General features: G+C 34.9%; 1 protein-coding gene across 1 annotated transcript in view; it reads left to right on the top strand.

Moving 5' to 3' along the window:
* SEMA3A (semaphorin 3A) overlaps positions 1-26,169 on the top strand; it is a 168,601-nt gene that overhangs the window by 118,601 nt on the left and 23,831 nt on the right. Inside the window, exons 7-11 of the mRNA XM_052681030.1 lie at positions 13,688-13,830; positions 14,839-14,953; positions 15,054-15,123; positions 16,616-16,760; positions 21,614-21,833. Coding sequence (XP_052536990.1) covers positions 13,688-13,830; positions 14,839-14,953; positions 15,054-15,123; positions 16,616-16,760; positions 21,614-21,833 — 693 coding nt within the window. The remainder of the gene's footprint in view (positions 1-13,687; positions 13,831-14,838; positions 14,954-15,053; positions 15,124-16,615; positions 16,761-21,613; positions 21,834-26,169) is intronic.

Here is a 26,169-nt window from a genome sequence, read left to right as displayed (position 1 = left end):
CCCAGTATGCAGATGGAAAAGGCTAATGCCAGTACATGCGGAGGACACCATATTTATGATGTAGTATTCTCTTCTACCAGTATCTTGGCTCTGTTTGCATAGTTCAGAAAACATAATAGAACTAACCAGAGAGAGAACAAAGAAGCTGGGATGAGAAGCTGAAGGGCTCCACCACAAATCCATCAAGTAACTGAGCTGCCCTGCACATTTAGCAGAGCAAATGGTGGAAGCTCTATCCTTGGAGATGTTCAAGGTCAGACTGGATCAGGCTCTGAGTAACCAGATCTAGCTGTAGATTTCCCTGTTCACTGAATTGGAGTTGGATCATATAACCTTAAAGGGTCCTTTCCAGCTCACAAGATTAAATGATTCTATGATTCTGTAAGAGGAAACAGCACCTGAGTGTGTTCCAACCTCTTTCCTCCATTCCGTAAAACCATGAGTGTTACTTTGCAGCTCACGTAGACTTGATGATTTGTTCTTAGTAATGGGCTGAACCTAACTCCTTTACACCAACATTCCTGAACCGTGAATTTCTTGTCCCAGAAGGCATTCAGTGTTGCTTGCAATTAACACAACTGATTGCTCAAAGCCAGCACCTGATGTGGCATGTAGCCAGCGGTAACATAATTGGCTCTTTAAACGGGCAAACATCCACTTCAGAGTGGAATTTGTGATGGAGGAATTCATAGTTCAAAGTAAGTCAGGTATTTGAATACCTGGTCTATACATTAAAACCTCAACTAGCATTAGACACATCTGAATTATGTTGCAGACTCAAAGCCTCCCTTTCTCTCCGTCTCCACAACTTCCCCTTCTCTTTGTTCATGAAACTGTGTAAATTCCAGTCTGAATGCTTGTAAGGTTAAGTAATTGCTTTTGTTCTTTGGGTTATTTAATTACAAATCTCAGTAGATGACAGGTCCTCTGCACTAAAGGAAGACATCACATTTGCACAGTTACTGTATCCCAGCACAAATGTGTGTGGCAAATCAGTGACTGCAGATTTATTCATGCCCTCTGGGACCTGCACTGCCTTTTCAGCTTAGCATGCAATATGATTTAAATTACAGCTTGTGCAGAGCTGTGCCTTGGGATTACACTCCATGTTTCCAACTGTTTATAGTTCAGTGAGCTTTAACCTCTGTGATTCTGAAAATTAAATAATGTCATGGCTGATATCAAACTGATGGCTGGTATTAGATTCCTAAGTACTGTCTTGTATTAAAATACTATTTTTACAGCAAAGTGGAAACATCAATGTATTTTAAAATGATAATACATTCAGATAATTCAAGAACACAATTCAAAAGTCACACTAGCGAGGAGCAGCAAGGCTAATATTAAGCTCAATTCTCAAGGATGTATTCTTCTACTGTATTTAGCATTTATGGCTACTGTCTGTACTAGAGTAGGACATGGCCTAATACTTTTGTGATCAGACAGACACAGCATGCAAGATTGAGAAATGTAGCTGAAGGATCTATTGTAATTAAATTCAGATTTGTTAATTTATTGCAGACTAATTATTTATTAAATACCACCCTGGATCAAATTTTACATCTTGAAGACCCTTCTGTGCTGTAACTGTAAGACATTTAGATATTTTTATAACCTGTCAATAGAAGAGCAGCAAAAACACCTGGTTACAAAACTGTATATTTCAGTTTGGCAGATCATTCCCAGCAGATCAGTTTTCATCTTTTTTCAGTATTTTAATTGATACAACAGCTTTTAGCAATTTTTCTTTGCTTAGCCCTGCAAACCCAGTGTGTCCTGGACAGATTCCATTCCAGTTCTGCTTAAACCACTTCACTGGGTTCCTCTACCAGGCAACACCTGTGAAACAAAAGGGTGGAACAGATGTCACCATCAGCATAATTTAGCCCTTAAAGCCTTATTCATGACAGTGGTGTAAAGAAGAGAGAACAGGAGGGGAGAAGGACAAATGGGAGAGACAAATGGAATACTGTTTTTTCACCTGTAAAGGTAGCATGTTTGAGCAAATAAATAAATTAAAGCAGACCCAAATTCCTCATTCACAGAATGAATGATGGACAGACAAATTAGAAAGAAAAGACTTGACAAATGGATTCTCATTTGATGTCTAATTTTTTTTTTTGTCGGAGCAGTGGATCATGAATAGACAATTTTACAGCAATGCTAAATTGGATTTTTTTCATAGTCAGCTGTAGAGCATCGTATATTACTTAGCTCAGGCTTCGGCATCTAGCTTTTAGGTTTCAAAGTGGTGTCAAATGTACCCCATCCCTTGGCTCATTTATAGGATTACATGGGTGTATATCAATACACACTTTCTGGGTAGCTGTCTATCAGATTTCATTCTCTAATAATCATGTAAGTTATGTCATTTTGCATGCTATGCAATAAAAAAGAAAGAAGAAAAAAAGTTGAGTTCTAAAAACCAATCCGCCAGCTGATAACTAACACTCAGAAAAAGTGAATGTGTTAGTAAACAAAAAAAAGGACTGTGTTATTGAAATGTGATTTCACACAGTGGTTAAGAATCTTAAAAGCAACACTGTTCTCTGGAAGTTTCACTATCCAAAAGCCTGTCTGAGACTAAGCCACCAAAGATAGACTCTTTTTGAACACTTTTTGTCTCAGTACTAAAAGCTTTATTGCTATAAGCTGAATACTTCATGTGTTAGAAAGATGAGATTTCCTGCATTATCAAGTTTTGACATTGTTATTCTCTAAAACTTTGGAACTACTGTTTCCTTTATAGTATCAAGCAAAATTTGATGTTCCTGGGCTATTAAGAGCTTCCACAAGCAAACTAAGTAAACAATGAAAAAAATAGTTCACCTTCTGACTTACATTTTAAAGAAATAGGTTGCCCCATATTTTCATTAATTTCCTGGATTATGGAAAAAATATTTTTAACATTGTATGTATACATTTCCTTTCCTGATGGTATGTAAAGATTTCTGTTCAGATAAATGCAGCAAGATTTGCAGAAAGGTTTTATTAAATAAATTAGATAAAGAAGAAACCAGACAAATTTTGAGTGATCAAGATCTTTTTTTCAGATTGATGTTCAGGAAAATAGAAAAAAAAGTTATTTAAAAAAACATGTTTCACATTTTGCCCTTATGAAATATTTGAAAGCATTCAGTTGCAATATGTTATCTGTAAACATAGCCATATATCTGAAAATTGGTGTTTATTATTTTATTGCTTTTTCAGTAAAATTCAAGTTGTCTGGTAAATATTTAGTGTTCCATTGATGGCAATGAAATTAAACTAGGCCCTCTGCAGACTTGAAGTATTTGTGCAGTGGGAAGCACTCATGCACAGAAACATTGTAGTTACAATTCAAACTTCTTAAACCCTGGAACTTGAAAGAAAAGTAGGCAGAAAACACTGGGTGTTAAATTTATGAGGGATTTTTCCTGGAGATAACATGAGTTACCAATAAGAAAAATAAAACAAAAAATTATTTTTAAATGCTGGAAGCTGATGGCAAATGTTGCAAGCAGAAGGCAATGGAGAATAAAGACATGAGATGCAGAATTCAAGTTTCATAGAGCCCACAGTAGAAAATAATAAGTTTTTAAAGACTGGGAATTTGAACAGGGACAAATGTAATGTTTACAGCAGACAACTGAGTGTCTCTTATTAATTTTATGCATTGAATACAGGATGTACAAAACTGAGGAAAACAGTCAAATAATAACAGATTATCATCAATATGTAAGTTATGCTGAAGGAAACAGAGGGAACTGTATTTTGTCAAATTCATGAATTCTTGGTTTCTCATTTACTTTCAGTGACTCTTACAATAAGGCAGGTGGCTTATACATCTGATAGACAAGCTTCAAAACTCATATGGATCTGTACAAGCATGTATTAAAACCAATGGTTTGTAGTGTCCAGTACAAATGTATAAACATACATATAAAGACCTATGCTTGCATCTTAGAAAAAATTATAAGTTCCAAATATGATGGAAAAAAAGGAAGAAAATATAGGAGACGTTCATAATTACCTGTATTCTTCTCATGTATGGAAGCGATGGCTCAGTATTGTGGTAGTACATCCAGTAGAACTGCCACTATCTGCATTTTACACATGATTACAGGTCTTAAAAGCACAGCGGTAATTCCCACATATGAATAACCAACCAAATGAACAAGCTAGTAAACAAAAATATTTTAGGTTGTTATCTTTAGTTATTGTTGTTTGTTTTTTGTATTTTGTATTTCCTGATTTCTGTGATAGTGTTTTACATGCTATGAAAGCTCAGTCACGGCACACAGCTCTCATCGCTCACTCATTCCTTCAACCTCTGTTTACTATTCTTGTGCTTCTCTGAAGGAGCTCATGCTAAAGGCAGAAAAAGCTTCATGAGAGGGAAAGGTGCAAAACCATTTTCCATGAACTAGTGAATCATCTCAAGGCTGTAAAATGTCTTGACATTGCTAATACTCAGTTCTGCTCCACATTTGACATACTTTTGCACTTTAATGGTTTGGGGTTTTTTTTTGCCAGACCTCTACTGGTAGAAACCATTACTTAAACATATTCCACAGTTTCCTGTTCATTACTGAGTATCTTTTCCTACATTTCATTCTTTTATTACTATTTAAATACTTTTGCTAAGCTTCCTGCTAATTCTTCTCCCTGCTGTTTATGTATCACAAACATGTGTGCTGTAATTCTTCCCTCACTGTCTTTAAAAATACTGAAATTGTGAGACTGATACAATTTCACATCAAGAAGGTTTTCGTTTTTACAAATTACAGTAATTGCTTCAAATGTTTCTGAAATGCAGTCAGGAAATTAAAAAAAAAAAAAAAAAGCAACAAAACAAAACAACAGTGAGAGAGTTTACTTTTATGGAATAAAAGTACAAAAGTATGTACCAGTCAAACAGAATTTGAAGAGAACAATTTTCTTACAAAGCAGTGCAAGTGCATGTCCTTTGCATATCCTTGCTATTTCAAGCATCTCCGTGGTTTTAAGCACACATGCACTATCAAACATTTTGTCTTATTTGTTCATTTGTTGTTTTTGTTTGTTGTTTGTTTACTTTGATAATAGATCTAAGTTTCATGTCATTGATAAATTAGTACATCACAACAGTATACATGCTGTTAATTCCTTATGTTGACTGAAGCTAAACTGGAATCACTTATTTTACTCACATGACTACTGAAAAAGGTTGTCATAAGTGATGTTATCACACTGAATACCTCAGATTGTGCTGAGGGGTTTTGCTTCCGCTTACAGACGCCTTGCTGCATTTCACATTCCTATGCTGCACTGACAGATCAATTAAAAACAGTCATTCACCCAGTCCTTCTTCCAGTCTTTGCTGCCATCCCTCATTAATCTTACGTTAAAGGATTTTATGGCAAGTTGCTTTGCACTAGCTGTGAAAGTTAGTTATAACAACAAATCTTTTTCATAGTTTGACAAAAATGACCTTAGTTCTGTGGTCACATCTAAAGAATTTAACTAAGAAATCAAATTGTAGGAGATTGGAAAGGTAGGAAATGGATACAGGAACATTCTCTGCTGGATTACTGCCTCAGAACTGGCTGAGGCTGAGGATCATTTACTGATGACTGATTGTCCCTCACTGTGAGAGGAGATGATGGCAGAGTCCTGTCTAGTTTTTTGAAATGACATCTGGGAAGAGATTGCTTTTATAGTTACAAGATCCCTTTCTCACACTTCAAATTGAACCTGGCAGTACAAATTCTGGATGTTTTCTTCCTGTTTCGAAAATAGATTATTTTTGACATAGGGGCCATGTCAACCCATAGGGGTTCAAGATATAGACAGAAAAATAAAGAAATATATATGTGGATGAATGGTGATGCTGGCAGCAGAGTAGAGCAGTGTGCAGAACTGACATTTTGAGAGTTTAAGCCCAAGGAGACATACAGAGGCTAAAGACATACTTGTCAAGTTTCTGGTGTTCAGTTTAAGGTTTCATGCTTTGCCAGTTGTGCTGATGATGGCTGTCCAACTTTCCCTTCAGTGAAATGTGGTTGCCTTGTTAATTCCCAGCTATTCCTCACCAGAGTGAACATCCAGAGGAGGGTCACAAAAATGATCCAAAGAATGGAACACCTCCCCTGTAACAGTCTGAAAGATCTGGGGTTCTGGGGAGACATGAGAGTGGCCTTTCAAAATCTGAAAGATGGCTATAAAAAAGAGGAGGACAGACTCATTAGTAGGGTCTGCTGTGACAGAACAAGAGAAATAGTTTCAAATGAAAAGAAGATTTATGTTGGATATAATGAAAAAGTTTTTTACATTAAGGGTGGTGAAGCATTGGAACAGGTTGCCCAGAGATGTGGTAGATTACATGCCCTTTGGAGACACTCAAGGTCAAGCTGGATGGAGCTCTGAACATCCTGAACTAGATGTAGGTGTCCCTATTCATTGCAAGGGAGCAGGACCATATGACCTTTAAGTGTCCTTTCCAACTCAAATGATTCTGTGATTCTACAACTTGGCTCCTGCATCATCCTGTGCTAGGAGCTGGGCTGATAATGCAGCAGCATGCTCCCTGAGCCCTCAGAACACTTTCCTGCAACTTCTAATTTCCAAGTTAGGAAGAGAAAGATTTTTGCATCAAGACTTAATCACATATTTTGCAATATTTAAGAAGGCCTGAGAAAGTAATCAATGCAATGAAACAGGTTTGTTGTCTTCAGTTTGGGACATCTACCTTAAGCTGCTCGGGCATCCACAGTGACTTGTGCTCTACTGGTGAATCCTCAGATTTTACAAAAGACAGAGCCATTGCAATACTCTGACTGCCAAAGTGTGTGACACTCAAATTAGAAAAATCTTTTTTCTTCATTGTCTTCTTGCTCCACTTCGTCCTGTACTGTATCATTTCTTTACATAAAGACTATAGTTACTGTTAATAAGCCAGAGCTCTGAAGATGGTTACACAGTTAAGACACAGGCTTTCTGTTATTTTAATTTCCAAATATCTATGTTAAGAAAAGAAAAATGACTGAGAGGGAAGAAACAAGTTTTTAGCTGAAAATCTCATCATTTTTTCTTATTACATCATCTAACTTATTTTTTCAGCAGGGAAGCTAGGAGATGCAGAAAAGTCAAATCGAATTATTTGTACATGAAGACAATATGCTGCAAATCTTTCTGTTTTGTGAAGGACAGTGCTTTTCTCAGTTTCCCAATTATTTTCTGTGGGGAACAAGTACAACAGTTTAAAATTAACGGTGTTGACAGATATATAACACCTCAATACATAGTCAGCAATGGAAAAGAGGTGTTAATTTTGGTTGCTGTTCTGTAAGGAGATAATAATCACCTATTTTAAACTAAATAGGGTGGGTAGATCATAACTATTGTTTTGTGAGAAATCTAATTTATGTTGAGAATTAGGCTATAATTTTACTGAACTTTTGCATTCACTTTTCTTCACCATATAATTAACCATTCCATTGAGACCAGAGACAACAACCATTGTTGTCTCTTTAGAACAAAGGCTTCAGAAACTGATTATTGCATCAGAGTTCAATATTTTCTTCTTCCTCCATCGTGTATAAGCTAAAATATTAGTCACAGGAAATATTATATGTAGATTTCGGAGTACTAGCACTGGCTGGTGATTTAAGCCTTGGCTGGCACTCAAGGCCTCATTTATACAATATGGGGATGCTAAGTACCCTAAATTAAAACTGCACTCTTTTTGAATTCATTTGACACATTAGCAGTGGTGACATTCAGTCAAAGCAGTGAGAAACCGTAAGGACAAGATTCCTGGTGCTGAATTTGCATGAGTAAAAGCATCGTGCATATCTTTAAATAAATAAATAAATAAATAAATAAATAAATAAATAAATAGATAAATAGAAGTTACAGGAAGCCTTAGTTCAACCTTTGACTTCTTAGCCTGTACTATAATCCAACTGTGTCATCGTAAGTATTTCCAGTAGGCAATAGTAGTGCTTTGGTTTTGGTTTGTTTTTAAAAAAAGATATGAGGAGAGTATCCAAATCTATTCCAGATAATAGCATCAGCAGTATTAGAAGACTATAGTTCTTAACTATCCATCTGGCTTGACTCAGACAAAAAAAGTACCACTTGATAAATGTTATGAACCTTTAAAACTTTCTGATGAGAATTTCCATTGGAACACCAATGAGTAACTGTAGTGTTTCTTACCCTGTAGAAGATGATACAATCTCAGTCATGGATGATTGAAGTGCCACATCCACCTGCCCATGGCTTTGGGAATAGTGTATTTAAATCACATCTGCTCTGTGGTCTCTCCCTGCTTCTATCTTCTGTGTCAGTGTCTGAATGCAAGTTACCACAGAGCCCTACTATTAGCTCCATAGCAGCCTGAAGTTACCTGTTGTGCAGAGAGCATTCCCACTTTGAGGATGTGGTCTGATGCCAGCACTATTGTCGAGGAGCTTTGTTCTAAACTGTGAATCTAGAAGATCTCAGCTGTGTTTGCCTGACTCGTTGCTTACAAGAGATATGTGAAAGTAGAAGAATTAAAATGAGCAGACTTTGGAAGAAGAGCTTTGGTTGCTTTAGTGTTTTGTGTGCTACAGTTGAGTGACTAAAACCTCAAAGCAATTTAGTTCTCTTATCAACATATATCAAAAGCTTTGTCCTCCTGTGAACTTACTCATGGCTCTGTTAAGCACATCTGTGACTGATGCTATAAGTCCTCCTCTCTGTGGGTAGTGGAGCTTGCTATGATTTCAAGATCACATTTTCTTAGGACAGTGTTTGCTTCTCTGACTTTGCTCGGTCTCAGTGGAGAGGCACTGTAACTATTTATGAAGTCCTCAGTAAATGTCTATTTCTTTTTTTTCTTTTTTTTTTCTTTTTTTTTTTTTTTTGGTTAAATTTTTAATTTCAGACTCCCTAGCACTGTTTTTCTCCTCCAGGTCCTAGTCACTCTCCAGTAATTTTCATTAAATTATAGCAATTTCAATTTTACTGAGCATAAAATTTCCCTAGTTTCTTGCTGTGAGCTGGTAAATTAGTCATTTTGACCATAACTATACAATAATAGGGGCATCCAGTTCAAAATCTTTACAAAACATTTCCTGAGAGAGCTGACCTTTTGTTCCTACCAAATGATGAAGAGATGACCTGAGCTTCTGTTCCCTCAGCTGGCTCAATCTTGACAGTTAAAAGCAATTTCTATGCCTTCCAGTTTATATATCTTCATTAAAATGCTAATACAGTTCTATTATCAATCCAATTTCTGATTTTTGTTGTTTCTTCCTATTGGTGTGTATGTGTCTGCATTATTGTTGCTGCTGAAGAATAACATTTATAAAAGAGCAGATGCAATTCAATTTTCCTTAGCTTTTTCTGAACCCAAAGTGCTGAAACAAGCAAAACACATTTTCATTACTTAACTAAGCAAACAATGGCTTATAAATCATAGAGGCAGCTGGACCAAGGTGTCGTTTTCATAAAGAGCCAGATTTTTCATGAAGGACAGTTTAATGGGCTGCTGCCAATGAAATGTCTGCAGAACTGGTAATTGCAGAAGGGCACAGAAAAAGTGGTGCTAGGAAGGTGTCATGTGGGAGCTGAGAAATAACTCCACAGTCAGGACATTTAGTTAAAGGAGGCTAAGAAAGGTGTGTACTTTAATAATCTGCTTCTTGATGCTGATTGCTTTAAATCAAAATACGAGTTTTTATTTTTAGCTTGTTCACATTGGCTACAAGATCAGAGAAGTGCTTTTAGCTGCAATTTTATTTTGATCATGTTTATGCCATGGCTTTGTTTCTCCTTTGATCATGCTTAAACATGTTTCAGACATGTTTGTTTGATGTATGCTATTTTTTAAAGCACTCTTCCACATTATATGGTTGTGTGTTTTTTAAAGCAATGAGTCACTGGAAATTATTTGCTGTCAAATTATTTCTTAAGTCCATTTTAACAAAACATGCTTTCTGGACTTCTAGCCAGTAGGACAATCGTTTTAAGCAAGAGCATGTTGAAATGTTGTGATGGCTTTTCTGAGTGTTTCACTGATTTGAGGCAGTTTTAGAATCTCAAAATATCTTATAGTTCATGAACAGAAATTTGAAGTCATCCTATTTATCCACAACACCTACAGTGCACTGAGTTTGCAGTTGTCATTCGTGGTTTTGGATCAAAGATCCCACTTTCTATTCCGTAAAACTTGCTTGAAGTTTATTCCAGTACTTCTTAGGTAGCTATGTTGAATGTATGAAATAGGTCAGCCCTGACAGGACCATTTTAAGATTCCCATGGGAAGCTCCTGATACTGAACTTGTTTAATTTTGCAATGTAAGGACACGCAGTCTCAATATTTGAACATATACCCTCATGGATAACATTCTTTCTTCTGCTGCATGGTTGAGCAATTAGGAGAGTCAAGCATAAGTCTCTCATCTGTGGACATGTCCCTTCCCTTCATTAAAGAAGAGAAATTCAAAAGCACTACACAGTCCATGGAGAGTACTATGTTGCGTGACTGCCAGCCATCTGGCTGATTGATTCATCGTGGCCCTAAACAGTTGTAAGCATAGTCTGAAGACCCAGAGTTAAATGCCAGTGTGCATCAAGCCTCAGGCAGATCAAGCAGATCCTCAGCCAGTGAAACAGTAGAGAGCATGCTACAGATCGCTAGCTTACACCACCCCACATATCAGCTGAAGACCCTACTAAATCCCCTCTGAAAACATATACACACACAATCATGGCATTTCTTATATGATCATTATATTCATTCTGAACAGAAATTAATCTGTGTTTATATGTGTCAGAACACCTATAGCCTGTAATCCCTTTATTTGGTTCCTTACATAGGCACAAGATGTAATATGAAAGAGGGGGGAAAAAAAGAACAAACAAACAAAAAAACTAAGTAACAAGAACAAAGTTTGTATTACATGAAGAACCATTCTTTTATTGACTAAAACATATTGACTTAACTGGATAGAAATGCAGCTTGAGGTTTGCACAGTAAGAAACACAAGAAACACAGAAAATATTCCGTGATGTACTATAGATATGTTTGAATATGTGGCTGTATGAGCATTCTATTTTCAAAAGATGTAGTTAGGATTACTAATCACTAACTGAAAATCAGAATTCCTCCCAGATGACCATTGCTAAGCAATATGTACAAAGCTTATTCACACATGCTCTGAATACGACTTTAATTATATCTGCCTTCTTCACAGCCCCTCTCTTCTGCTGCCACTCTGCTAGATGCATATTTTCAATCTCTCAGTATTTTTTTTATAATTCTCGTATTTCTGTAACACTAGGCTTTCTTACTGTTCTAGTTTCATTTGCAAAATTATGAGACGGAAAGAAAATAATAATAATATCCTAACCTAGGGCAAGTTTGTATAACCCTTACTATATCAGCAATAGTATTGACTCAAATGGGACTCCCCGTGGGCTCATCACAAAGCAGTATAAAGTTAGAATTTTGATGCCTGATAACATAGTGATTTATGTTAGAATTTGATATCTTGTGATTTACAAAACCCATTGTGCTGGAGACAAATCATTCAAACATTTGGGGAATGCATTTAGATTTTGTTTGAATGTATTTTCTTACCTCTTTCACTAAGACCTTAAGATTGTAAAAGTAACCATGTGCGTTCAGATCAGAAGTTCTTCATATTCAGTAGACCAGACCAATGTCTGGCTGTCTTTTTTCTTTGATGAATCCTTCCGCAGGCTGCCAGAGATTTTCAGAATGTAGATGCACATTTCTTGTGATAGATCACATGGAAAATAATCATGATATTAACCACGTTACAATGATTCAATTAATCTTAAGCCTTGTATCAGCATAAACTGAAAACCACTAAGTAAGGTAAAAATAAAGGAAATTTAGTATCTTGAGTTCTTCTTTGTGGGATGCAGAGTTTAAGCTGATTACAGATTTTTGTTGCTTTTATTTGTCCAAAAATATTTATTTTAAGAGAAAACAGGTAATAGATTATAGGGAATAGCAGTTCCACAGAGGTCTGGTCTGTGGTCTCTGTTGTTCAACGTGTTCATAAATAAGCTGAAAAAGAAGTTGAACAGCAAGATGAGAAAGTTTTCACACGATACTAAGTTATTCAGCACAGTGAGACAAAGGAAGTCTGTGATGAATTACAAAAGGATCTTATGCAACTGGGTAGCTAAGCAATCACATGACAAATTAAATTATTCTTGATGAATGATGTGGTGAAAAACCATGAGGAAAACTATGAGGAAAACGGACCTATTTTCACATTTAAAATGATCACCTGTGAACTGAGCATTACCATAGAACAGTGAAATTCTAGAGTTAGGCACATATTGTTCGATGAAAATTTCAACTTACTGCTTAGAAGCAGTCAATTCCATGTTGAATTTTAGGAATTAATAAAAACAAATCATAGAATCATAGAATGGCTTGAGTTGGAAGAGACCTCAAAGATTATCTAGTTCCAAACCTCTGCTATGGACAGCATTGCCAGCCACCTGGACCAGATAGTTCAGGGCCCCATCCGGTCCGGCCTTGAGCACCTCCAGGGATGGGGCAAATTCCCTGGGCGTAACAGGAAATTCAACAAAGAGCGCTGTTAAAGCTATCTGTAGGAATTCAACTGATTCTCATCTTGAACTTTCAAGATATTTCCAGTGTAGTAATTATACAAATGTATAAAAGAAAAGGTATGACCCAACTGTATAATAGACACAGCTAAACACGTGCATGCATATATATAAATATATAAAATATGTTGCTTACAAACATTGCCATCCTTATTAAGGCATGAAGTTCATTGGACTGAGTGCAAACTGGCAAAACAAAATAAAGTTCATTATTTTCATGATTATATGGCAATAAACATACACAGAAAAGATGTTAATGCACGACACTAAAATAGCTTATAATTTCACAGAGAAACAGGGTTCTTTGAGTAGTTAAATATAGTTCATACTTAATTATCCCAGCATGATGTAAAATGACTGTAAAACAGATTGGTAAATCTGTTGGATGTTGGTTATGCCTTCTTTTTTCCAAATATAGTGAAAGATACCAGAAGTATCTCTGTAAAATGTAGTGATGAACCAGATTCACCACTGGTATGAATTTTCTTTTATGAGTTCCATAAACTTTTCTCCCAAAACTGCTGACTTTTTTCTTTCTAAATAACTAATCAGTGTGTGCATCTTATGTATGTTCATTTGTTGATATATTTTTATCCCAGTTTTTGAACATTAAGATATTAATGATATCTTAAAAAAGATATTTTAAAAAAAGATATTTTTTTTTTTATATAAGCGAGGAACATCACACTGTCTCAATATTGTTTTCTTTGGTTATTGTTAAAAAATCAAAACATTCAAATAAACAAAAAAAATAAAATCAAGAATATATACATAAAATTAGGAAGCCATATTATACCACAGTTTTTAAGGAGATTCCACAAATGTTTAGTTACTCTAATGATAAGGTTAAGGTCTGCTCATTAAATGTCTATAGCAAACTTTTCCGTGTTTTAGAGGTAAGAGAAATATAAACACCTTTCACTTCCTAAAGGTAAGGATGTACTTTATTCAGATATATAATGCAAAGATTGATTCTCGGAAAGTAAAGTCACACAGTTCATGTAAAGAAGGCAAGTGACTTAATTCATGGAATAGTAACATGAATAATGACACTGTCTTTCAGATCCCAGATTTATTAGTGCTCACCTGATACCTGAAAGCGATAATCCAGAAGATGACAAAATCTATTTCTTCTTCCGTGAAAATGCAATTGATGGAGAGCACACTGGAAAAGCCACTCATGCCAGAATAGGGCAGATCTGTAAGGTAAAATGATGACTTCTTTGTGTGACGAGGCACTCTGAGAATGTTCTTGACTGTAAACTATTCAGTGTTATCTCAGTCACTACAATGAGACAGAGATCATCCAGACGGAAAGTCACTTAGTTTTTAAAAAAAAATCACACTCATCTTCTGAGCTTCAGAATGTTTCTGCAAAAAGTAAAATCTGTTACAGGAAAAGGAATAATTCTAGATAGGCCAACAACATTTGAAGAATTTAATTTTAAGTAAATATTAATGCCTTCCTGTTTCCATATTAATGAAAACTCTTAAAACAAAAGTAAAGGAAGATTTAACATAATAACTGTTCAATTTAGCTGCAAAAATGGGCAACAATCCAGAAGACTTAAGGATTGCATATTGAATCATCCATCCACATTGATAAATGTCCAAATATTTTCAGACAGACTTTAAAAAAGATTTCTACAAATTAAATTATATTCATAAACGTTGTAGCTTTGGCATGTAGAATGTTCATAGTAAAATCCTATGCTAATTCATAGTCATAATTTCAGTTTCTCTCTCAAACCCATAAATAGCTGCTTGAAAATCATTTCCTCCATAATTATGAGGTCCTTAAATATGTGGGATCAATTTTGTTCACATGCAAGTAGTACTTTTGTTTAACTTAAAAATACAAAACCCCGGAAGATTTAACAAGATATGGCAGCTTAGGAGTTGCCTGTATTTTTCCATTTTTCCATTGCTATATATACTATGTATATATATATATATATATATGTATTATTATTTAATTAATGAGAATTATAAAGTGACTCTATGAAATATATAGTGATAAATTGTAAAATAAATGTAATTTAGAATTAATGTCATTGGCAACATTATAATACTCTTATATGTAAATGTTTAATTATTTCCTCTGTTTTCTATAGGTAGTATCTTGCGATTGTTTAATATATTTTCCCTGCCTTCTATTCATTCTTCACACAAAGATTGTTACAAGATATTAATGAGAAATACTTTTGTTATTAGAATGACTTTGGTGGACACAGGAGCCTTGTTAACAAGTGGACAACTTTCCTCAAAGCACGTCTGATTTGTTCTGTGCCAGGACCCAATGGTATTGACACACACTTTGATGAATTACGTAAGTGTCAGAAATGGTTTTGAATATAAAAACATTTTCTGGCATTGTCCATACATAATTTCAGTCATTTTTCTTTTCCATCTCTTCTTATTGTTTACAGAAGACGTGTTCCTAATGAACTCGAAGGACCCTAAAAATCCAATAGTGTATGGAGTGTTTACAACTTCCAGGTATGGAATGTATTATTTTACTTGCATAGAAATTTGATGTCTGCTTGTTTTAAAGAGGTCCCTTCATTAAAAATGTTTTTAAAGAACACAAAATTTTCTTAACCTTTGAACTGAGATGTCAGTGGCAGTAAGAAGTAATGAATTAGGTTTCTTTTCTTATGGGTAATGTACATTATTGCTCTAAAGGAAATAGCACAAAGACTACCAGTTTCTCAGACTGTTCTTTCTGTTGAACTGCCTTTTAATAGTGGAGATCAGAACTGGGCTCCTCAGTTCAGGAAAGATGAGGAACTTCTAGAGAGAGTCGAATGGAGGGCTACAAAATTGAGTAGGGACCTGGAGAATCTCCCTTGTGAGTAAAAGCTGGGAAACCTGGAGCTCTTCAGTCTGGTGAAGACTGAGGGAGGAGTGCTTATAAACATCTAAATGATGAGACTTAAATGTCAGTGTCAGTGACAAGACAAGGGGCAATGGGTACAAACTATAATGTAGGAAATTCCATATGAACATGAGGAAAAACTTCATTACATAAAGGGTTACAGAGCACTGGAACAATATGACCTGAGAAGTTGTGGATTCTCCTTCTTTGGAGATATTCAGAACCTTCCTGCATGCTTTCCTGTGTAACTAATTGAAGGGAACTTGATCCAGCAGAGGGGTTGGGCTTGATCTTCTGAGGTCCCTCCCAACCATTATGTTTCTTTGATTTGTAGCAAGAGAAACTTTAGAAATAACATAAGCATCAGTAAGATTGTTTGGGGGAAGCGTAATGTAGAAAATCTGTGGTGTGAGAAACTGACTTCTTGGGGAGGTATTAGTAAGAAGTATTGTTTAAATCTGAAGTTTAAAAAATTTTGCAAGTTCTGTTATTGAATCATGTAAACTGTGACTTGACTGTTTTGGTTTCATTGTGCTTTCATCAGGAACAAAATGTTATTTGTAGCTTTAGCCTGGGGAAGGTTTGCAGTATTGGGAGCACAGAGCATTACCACATTTACCTGTGAAGGTCAGAACTTTAGGTCTCTAAATAGAAAGAATGTTGCTAGTGATAACCAGGCATAGAAAAGAGATTTACAAGTACTTGCTGTCTCCGGTAACAAATTTCAAGGTAAGAAACAACACTGAAGTTTGCGTGTGTACTGCCCAAATGATGAAAGCAACTTCTACAACAAATTGAAAAATATGAATTTTATAAAAGAATTAAGCAGACCTATATGTACAGCCACAATAATTGGGGCTTTGGTCTTGTGGGAGCAACATGTTTTTAAATAGTGGAATAACAGCCATCAGCTTTGCACAGTGTCTGGGAGATCATATTAGTTTTGCTGAACTTTCACAAGAGGTAAGTTAAAATTGTTTGAAGAGCAAGTCAGAGTTTTGATAATCAGCATATGCTGATTAGAAAGCAATGAGCTACTATCTTGTAGCTTATCAGTTGATTAATCTGATAAATTAAAGAATATGATTTGATTTCTTCTCCCCTTATTTTTAGTAATATCTTCAAGGGATCAGCAGTGTGTATGTACAGCATGACTGATGTGAGGAGGGTATTTCTTGGCCCCTATGCCCACCGAGATGGCCCAAACTACCAGTGGGTTCCCTACCAAGGGCGAGTTCCATATCCACGGCCAGGAACTGTAAGTACCCTAAGAAATTTAGAGATCTAAAAAGAGAAAATTATGGAAAATATTTTTACAGATTACACAACCCTTGAGCTGAGAACCAAGGTAAAAACTGAAAAAGATTGTGATGCAGACTGGCAGAAGGGAAAGGGAAAGATAACCATTCCTCTAGGTCCAAAATTTACTGTTTTTCTAGTAAATTATGAAGCCGCAATATCTGTAGTCTAGTTTCATTTGGGCCTTCATTATTTTGGCATTGTATTAATTTCAACATAACCTTGAGCAATAGCTGCAGAAATTTGCTGAAAGTCAAATGTGTAATAAATCACTCTGCATTATTCTGTCCTTGGAATTTCTGCTTGTTCCAAATGCTGGCTGAACCATTCTTGGTGAGACTGACCAGAAAACAGAGCATCCGCCTGGCTATTAAGAAATATTAACTTGTTTGCAACATTCAGTCTGGTAGAGTAAGACACATTTCTGAAATGCATATTAGGGAGACAACGAAAATTTCATAACTTCCACTGAAATTTCTTTTTATTCCATGTTCTACATGCTTCGCTTTACAGTTAATGAATGACTGAAATATTTGTGTATATAAGACATACATATTTAAAACTCCAAACTGATATAATCACATTATAGAAATATTTCACTGCCCCTAAGTTGCCACTAATCTACAAAGATATGGCATTTATGAGAAAAATATTAATTCTATACACTGGGATATACACTGGGATAGCTACTTAGCTGCTATCAATCCGTTTGACCTATTTAAATTCTGGAACACCATTATTATTGATAAAATATAATATACATGAAAGTATAAGTAGAAATAAAAAAATATGTCTGTAAAATTTCTTAAAAACTGTTCTTAAATTCCCTTCTGGCAGAAAATAATCCAGGAATAACTTTGATTTTTTATTATTATTACTAATAATAATATTAATAATAATAATCTGCCTTCTATTTTTGTCTGGTATGTTTTAAAATTGCTATTTCAAACCTGATCCTTCAATTGATTTCCAACATTTAGACAATACATACACTTGGACTAATGAAAATGACTTCCTAAGTAAAAGAAAACTGGCTCCCTGACAGCCAGATTACCTAGCACTTGTCATTCCTTCTGCTAAAGGGGTTACTAATTCTTTCCAGAGTTAAAAGATAAGTTCTGGAGAATAACAGAAGTTTTATTTCTTAGAATGGATTTAATGCTTACAATTTCACTGTAACATGTCTATACTAGTTATTCACCAAGAGCATGTAGATATGTTGAGATTTCCTTATAATCAATTTTCTTATCTAAAGGTGAATGTAGTGCCCAAGTTCTACATAGTCCTGCAGTCACATCTTGTACAGCTAGAGTAATACTGTAAATTATGCTAATAAAAGAGAGTCTGAGACCACCAGTTCCTACTATTAGTGATTCTAATCCTGGTGTCTTACATTTTGAAAAAGAGGATTTTGTTTTGTTTTGTTTTTATTTGTAGTCTCTGAAATAATTCCTTTGTATTAGTACAACAAAACTGATCTTGAAATGTGAGATGTCTTACTGAAGAGTTTTTTGTTGTTGTGTTTTTTTGTTTTCCTTAAACTGATAAAATTCAGTTTACTTTCAATGGCTTTGAATCTGTTGAGAACAGAGAAGAAAGATTCTTTATGTTTCTTCAAATGTTAGATTTTCAGCTTCCTTTCCAAGAAGAATGTGAATGGGAGGGAGGAACAGTACATGAGCTACTTAGAGTATTTCAGCTACAGATCTCAATTTAGTTAAACTGTGCTGAATTATCTGAGGAATTTCATAGGTGAGGTGCCAAGAAACTTCCTGAGCATCTGGTGACTTGCCTGTTATGAGTAAAGAAAAAGAAAATGAAAGGTTCCTTTGAAAAGGTAGAAAACTTTGTAAACAATTTTACATCAGCTTCATATTTAACACAGAAGTTGCCAGGATTCTTCCTTTAAACTCTACAGAGTGTTGTTTATCTATTTAATCTTTTGCTATTATTTGGTAGATGAGGGAAGATTTTTATATATACCAAATCATCTCATGAATTAATATTACTTTTATGTGAATTTAGATGCAAAGCTCAATTTTTCTCTGCTTTATGGTGCCAAGGGTCTATCTTTTCTTTTGGTTTTGGAACTGTTTTGATTCCTACTAAGATGTGCCTTTTTCTTTAGTCTTTCAGTTTTTCTAATAAGTCAGTTAGGGTATAACCTAGTCAACTTTTTCTAGCTTATCAAAATGCCTGACATAACTTACTGGAAACCAGAAGCTGGACAGATACTAAATACTAGATACTAAATACTAGAGTTCAGTTGATTCCAAGATGAATCTCATTTCTCCAACCTTTATCAGGACAACTGCATTTATGAATAATTTTAGTTAGACTCACTGCTGTCAGAAAACATCAAAGCATCAAAGATCATGTCTTTTCTATTTCTCCTGGTTTTCTGACCACAACTTAAGTAAATTGTGGATATCTCCTCCTTTGGAGGTGTTAAAGGCCGGCCTGGAAGTGTCTTTCAGCAACATGGTCTAGTGGGAGCTCTCCCTGCCCATGGCAGGAAGGACAGCACAGGATGTTCTCTAAGGTGCCTTCCAATCCAAATCATTCTATGATTCTAATATTCTAAGAAAAGAAAGACATGACTTTTACCTCTTCAGATGTTGTGCGTGCTGAGATTCCCCTGCAAGCAATCTGGACTCTGAAGAGGCTAAATCACCTATTGATTGGGTTCATTTCATTTCACTCTACTGGCAAAGGAAGGATTACAGCAAACAAATGTATTTTTTTCATTTCAACCAATCTCTTTATGTGTGATGGAATTAATGTTCAGTGTAGATAATGTACTTTAAAAATAAAGACACAAAGGTTTACTTATTTATTCTCATGAAAGAAGAGCATTAAAGCAATAATCTGGCTCTCATAATGGAGAATCTTATTTAAACATACAGAACAATGACATTAATGTTAGGTTTATGTGATTTTGCTGCATAAAATACACCTTAGTCAAGATTGCTGCTGGTGAAATCCTTTGTTAGAAAGTGGGCCAGAAAGTAAATATGCAATCAACTGAAACACAGCTGAACTGGATTTATTTAAAATTGAAATGAATATTCATTTACTGATTTTTTCACTTTTTTCCCAGCTGCAGTTAACAATACTTATTTCTCGTGTAGTGATTTTTATCCTTAGAGCACTTTCAATATATTATCCAATTAATCATTATCAAATTAAGCTGAGTAATTAGTACTGAATTGCATTTAGAATATTAATTAAGATGTAAAGCAAACTTAGAATTGAAGTGTAGAATTTGAAACTTAATTTTTCAGACAGGCAAATGTTTGGCCAATGATTATAAAGAGCATATCTAATTTTATTTCAGTAATATTTCAGCAGAAAGAAAGAACATATAATAATAATAATAATAAAAAGGCTGTCAAATGTTAATAAAATACAATAGATAACTAACTTATTTTCTGCTTAATTTGTGTCATATGTGTTAATCAAATATCCTGTGTTCCTTTCATACCATATAGTGGAATAGAATGCTGCAATTTGCTTTCTAATAAATATGCCAAAAAGGGACAATTTACATGTACATGCTTGAAGCATCACTTGGCTGAGGATAACAACTACTCCTTTTGACAACATTGATTTTTTAATTTCATTTCTGATTAATTATTTATAATTTGGATCAAGGTGATAGTAAAAACAATTGATTTCTTCTTGTGAGCATCTGAAAGGTCCGAATTCTGGGTTAATTAGGTTGTCCTTTAGGTTTTCAGTTTAATTGAAAAACATCCTGTATGAACATATTGAAGTATCTAGATCTGCTGTTTGCATTTCAAGTGCATATGTGCTGAGTATAATCATTGTCAATGGGTTTCAAAGTCTTACATATCTTAAATATAAATCTGTGGAAAGATTAGCAGTAGGGGACAGTAAGTTGTTTGCTGGGTATCGTCAAATTAGTGATGTAATATAATTGTGGCTCATTTTCTTCACCCTTTCAACAATACTAACACATTATTAAATGGTTACTTTGAAGTAACCTCTAATTACACATAAAATACTTACAAATTTTACAGAAGAGACAGGGTTGAGGTGGTGGTGATCAACCACCATCCTCAAGTATTACCACGGGAAAATGAGGTGGGAATAAATTTTACGTATGCTCTCCATTTATGATAAATGGAACCCAGTCTCTGTAGCTCGTTTATACGTACATGTACTGTTGGTGTCACATTTAGTCAGATTAGTCAAACCCTATGCTAACTGTACTAATAAGAATATCTGTAGAGAGAACAGGATCCATTTTGTTATAACTACATGGATTACACAAACTTGCTGAGGCAGACAACCAGGAATTTTAAATTCAGCATTTGAGAGCATGATTTCCAAGAGAGGAAATGATTTCCATCAACTTCAGAAGAGAATATTCTGAAACTAAATAGTGACAAAAAAGATTAGTTATCTATAGCATAGAAAACCAGTACTGAAATAGCTTGTTTTAGACTGAATAATTTTAGGAAATTCAGCATTTGTTCCTTTTGCCAAATTGAGTTTAACACAAATCAGTAAATGAGTAAAAATCTGTTTACAGCTGATAGTGGAAAAGAAACTGATGTGTAAAGTTCATTTATATTCTGTTAACTATGTTCTTTTTAAATCCAAAATGAAAAAAAAATTAATCACAGACGTTAAATGGCAAAATTAACTCTTGCTGTCAAGAGACAATTAGATCCCTTGTTATGTTTATTTATAAAATGAAAATGTTGGAATGATTGTGACAAAATGGAATTTCATATCTTAATATTCTTCAGTTTTAAACTGAAAATACTTCGTTTTTATTTTCAGTGTCCCAGTAAAACATTTGGCGGCTTTGACTCCACCAAGGACCTTCCTGATGAAGTTATAACATTTGCAAGAAGTCATCCAGCAATGTACAACCCAGTATTCCCCATCAACAACCGTCCAATCATGATTAAAACGGATGTAGATTACCAGTTCACACAGATAGTAGTAGATCGAGTAGATGCAGAAGATGGTCAATATGATGTTATGTTCATTGGCACAGGTGAGAAGTTTTGAAACTATGCTGAGTGTTCCTCCAGGCCTTGCAAAGGCAAGGATCAGATATAATTTCATATTCTGAAAGACAGAATGCTGGATTATGTTCCAATGTTTACTCATGAAATTCTGGGGCAAGACTCAAAACTGTGTGGGTAGGCCTTTGTTAAATACATTTGTTACAGGTTCAGACTGCGTTGCTTAATTCTTTAGGAGCATTGCCAGCTGGAGTAAGATCAAACTACTTTTTCCAACTACTTTTATTAGGGAATTTTATTAGAAATATTTTGTCTTATTAATTATAATTTAGTATTAAAGTGGAGTTTTTAAGGTACCCATTTTGAAGCACATCATAAGAAACATTAATGAATGAGGAATGTTTCCAAGTAAGAAAAATGTCTTGTGTGCCATTTAAGTATTTCAACTATTGCTCTTAGATGCCCGGTTCTTTAGCCAGTAGAGTACATCATTTTACCTAAGATGCAGATATCTGGCACATAGAACATGTTTTAAGAGGAGTTAGTATTTAAATAGAAACACGATATCCTTTCCAAAGCCTTGTAGAATGATACAGCTTGGGCACTTTGTCAGAAGTAGAAATATGTATTCAGAGAATACAATTTTCCCAGAAAGGTAATACTGAGAAATAACAGTGGTCAGAAACTAGCCGTGTGCATTTGTTTAATTTCAGTGGCTTCTATAGACCTTTGCTGATTCATATTTGTGGATCTCCTTCACCTGTGAAAATTTTCCGGTGGCTAATGTTTCATTATGTTGAATAGAAGTATTTCAAACTTTTATTGAACATAATTGCTAATAATTAGACATTAAAACCATTAATTCAAACCAAAACAATCCTTAAACCAACTGTTTCTTTTCAGCTTTGGCCTAAAAAATATCTGTCTGGCTCTCTGTCTTATAACAGTCAATTTCTGATTTTCATACAGTTCTGATACTCTAGATTTGGGGTCAGATTTCCAAAGCAATAAATCTCAAGGTCTCTTTCATGTTGATGTCTGAAATACATTATGCGAAAACTGAGATCTGATGAAGCTTTGTGTACTAAACACACTGTATGTGTAGCAATTCAGAACATGTATTGCAGGATGTGCTGCTCTACAGAAAGAGCTCCAGCTCTTTAAAGCTAAGAACTAAGTTATCAGATACCAGTGTTACAATATGTTCTTGCATAAAACACTGAAAAGTAGATTTTACACAATTCTTACATTTTTCTATCACGTGCTGTGGTTTAATGCAATCTACAATTGGCAGCGTGTTGTGCCTTTCAACAAGTCTTCTATGACACGATTCAGCCCACAGAAATATTAATGGCAACATTCCCCTTGGCTGTGGCATGAGGAAACAAGCCCTTCAACATGCAGGCTAAGACACTAAACAAACATAAGGAGCTGATTTGAGCACAAGAAGTGGCATTTATCTCACAAAGAATTGGCATTCTGTCTAAGAAAGATGTCTTGGTTTCTGCAAATGAGAGATAAGTACTTGCAGAGAGAGGTTCATTGTACTCTCATAGAGACCTCTATTAGACTAAGACGAGCAGTTATGCAGAAGTTCCTGTCTGTTTTCAGACAGTGCAGGAATACTTACTTAAACCTGAGATATAACTTTTGGACAGTTATATATGGCTGTTCTTATCTAAATCAGCCAGGCAAGGTCTGTCTGTAAAGAAGCTTCAATGTCTAGCTCTTAACTTTGAGCTGGGAATTTAAGCACTTAGCTCTCTAAACTACCAGTGTTCAGATGTGTGGTGAGTCTTCTGGATCCCATCCAACTGCTGCTATTTGTATCCAATAATTCTAAGAAAAATATTGAAAAGTTATTACTTGCACTTATCAAAAGAGATTTCTGAACCAAAAACACAGTTTTGTGACAGTGCTATTGCTTCTTGAAATCCCATCTTTGGTCATCAAAACTGCTTTTTTTCCAGCAGGCTTGACTCTCATGGAACAAGAATGGGCATTAAAATACCCATGCTTAGAGCTGAGGTACAAAGGATGTTCTCAGTAAACTGACCCTATTGCAATTTTCAGACTGAGTAAAGAACGTGTTCCATGCAGGGGCAAAATGAAAGAGGCAGTACTAAGGCCCTGTCTTCTTATTTGCACTGGGCTGAACTTAACTGGCTGCTCTAATTGAAACCAGAAACAGATACACAATCAGTGCATATTGCACCTTCCCCAAGCAAAGAACAAACCAAACAGATCAGGGACCCTAGTCACAGTGCAATTTTGTATTTGATGACCCGAATCTATGGCAAAAACAGAGTTAAACTCTCTGGGATATGGCTGGAATTTTTCTACGTAGGTCTCTCCCATCAGATTAGATACTTACATTCTTTGTATTTTCCCAATGCTCTGGCAGCAATCTACATTATTCTCACATGCTGCTGAATTTCAGCATGTTGAGGAAATACTTTTATTTTACTTTTCATTGAACAACTGATGATAATTGAACACAACATAATTAATAGTCATCCAGAGTGGTCACATTTTCCTTTCCTGTGGGTGAAATCTTCAACCAAGCAGTTTCTTTCCCACCGTGATTGTACCAGTGTTTCACAAAGGAAATAAAATCATATCGGAATGCTTGAAATTATATCAGAAAAACAGGATTTAAGATATGGACTTAATGCATATCCTGAGCGTCTGATGTGTGGGATCATTTGGCACAGTCAAGATATATCTGTCAGTAAAGCAAATTAATAAGAGTAATCTTATCTTACTCAGCAGAGCTTATTGATCCTAAAGGAGAAGCTTGATTCCATTTGTGTGAAATTCTTTGAAACACTACTCTGTAAAACTTGATCAGGAACTGAGATAAAGCCTCCACTTTGGTACCTGTGGCCTGACCAGAGTTGCTGTAGAGATTAACTTTGACCTCAGAGTATTTCTCTGGCATTAATTGCCTTTAATTGTTGCAGAATCCACTTAAAATATAGACTTCTTTTTTGAAACAACAACTTATGTCTATTCAGTGCAAACTCAGGTCCACAACTTTCAGTTGTGCTATTTTTTCAAAAATGCACCTATATTTCTCTAATATGGAATTTGAAGGATTGCGATTGCTAACAGCCATAACCCAACAGAGCATACAGCCACGATAAATTACTACTCTGTTATATGTATCAAAGCACAATTCTCTCTTTTACCCATACAATATATTTTCCTCAAAACCACAGCCATCAAATTATCAAGATAATTAAGGCAATGAATGCATCCATAACATTACAAATGTAACTAACATTAAATTATCTGTTCTACGTTAATCTGTTGTAGAAATGGTGCTTTAACATTCTGGTTTTCATGTTCCTATTGCATTTGCTCTGTAGTCTTCTCACTGCTTCTTGAATTAAATATATTCAATTTGTGGCAGTAATCATAATGAAAACCACTTCCAAAACAATTTATCAAGTATCTCTTACTAGCTTAATTTGCACATTCAGCTGCCTAAATAGAAAATGTGGTTTTGTTTTTTGTTTTTTGTTTTTTTTTTAGAAAGAACCATTTGAGTTGGTTTTTGGTTGGTATTTTTTTGTTGTTGTTTTTTTTTTTCCCTTTTAAAACAAGAACTGTGAATTTATGATAAATGAATGAAAACAGAGATGGAGATATTTTGTGGAAAAAAAAATTAAATTCTGAAAATACAAAATTTCCTGTGAAGAAGCTGAAATAGCAGAACTTTCTCATGAAAGTGGCTTTTAAGTCGCTCAACTTATAAAAAAAAAAAAAAAAAAAACAAGAAAAAAACCCAACATTTTCATGACATTTAATCTGCTTCATTTTTACCTGTATTTTTAATTCTAAAAAAAAGTGAGAAAACAATGAGTTATCATCCTTTTTTTTTAAATCAGAAGTTTGAACAGATACACACATATATATGAATTTGTGCTTTTATATCTCAATGCTTTTTTATTTTGAAATGCTGATCTTTACAATTCTGTTATTTCAAGTATTTTATCAATTTTAAAATGCTTTATATTTTCCCAGAATACGTATTATCAAACATCTGCAGAGATTATTCCTATATTTACACGGTACTATACTTCGCTGGTTAAAAAGTCACATGCAGAGTTGTTTACATTTCAGTGAGTCTTCAGTAACGTGTAACAACCTAGAAATGATCTTTTTCTTTTTTTCCCCTTGTAGATTCAGTTAATAAAAACAAATAAATCACAAATGCAGAAGCAGTAAAACAGAGATGGCCCTAAGTTGCAAACAGTTTCACAAAACCAGAGGCTGTAGCTCTGAAACTTCAAGTCGTGGCCTTGTTCATGTTAAAGGCAATTGTAAAACCCCCAAAAATGTAGATAAAATAGTGTGAAA

This window comes from Tympanuchus pallidicinctus, unplaced genomic scaffold (genome assembly GCF_026119805.1).
Source record: "Tympanuchus pallidicinctus isolate F22 unplaced genomic scaffold, pur_lepc_1.0 scaffold19, whole genome shotgun sequence".
NCBI lineage: Eukaryota > Metazoa > Chordata > Aves > Galliformes > Phasianidae > Tympanuchus > Tympanuchus pallidicinctus.
Note: the sequence above shows the minus strand (reverse complement) of the source record. Positions and strands in the feature narration are given on the sequence as shown.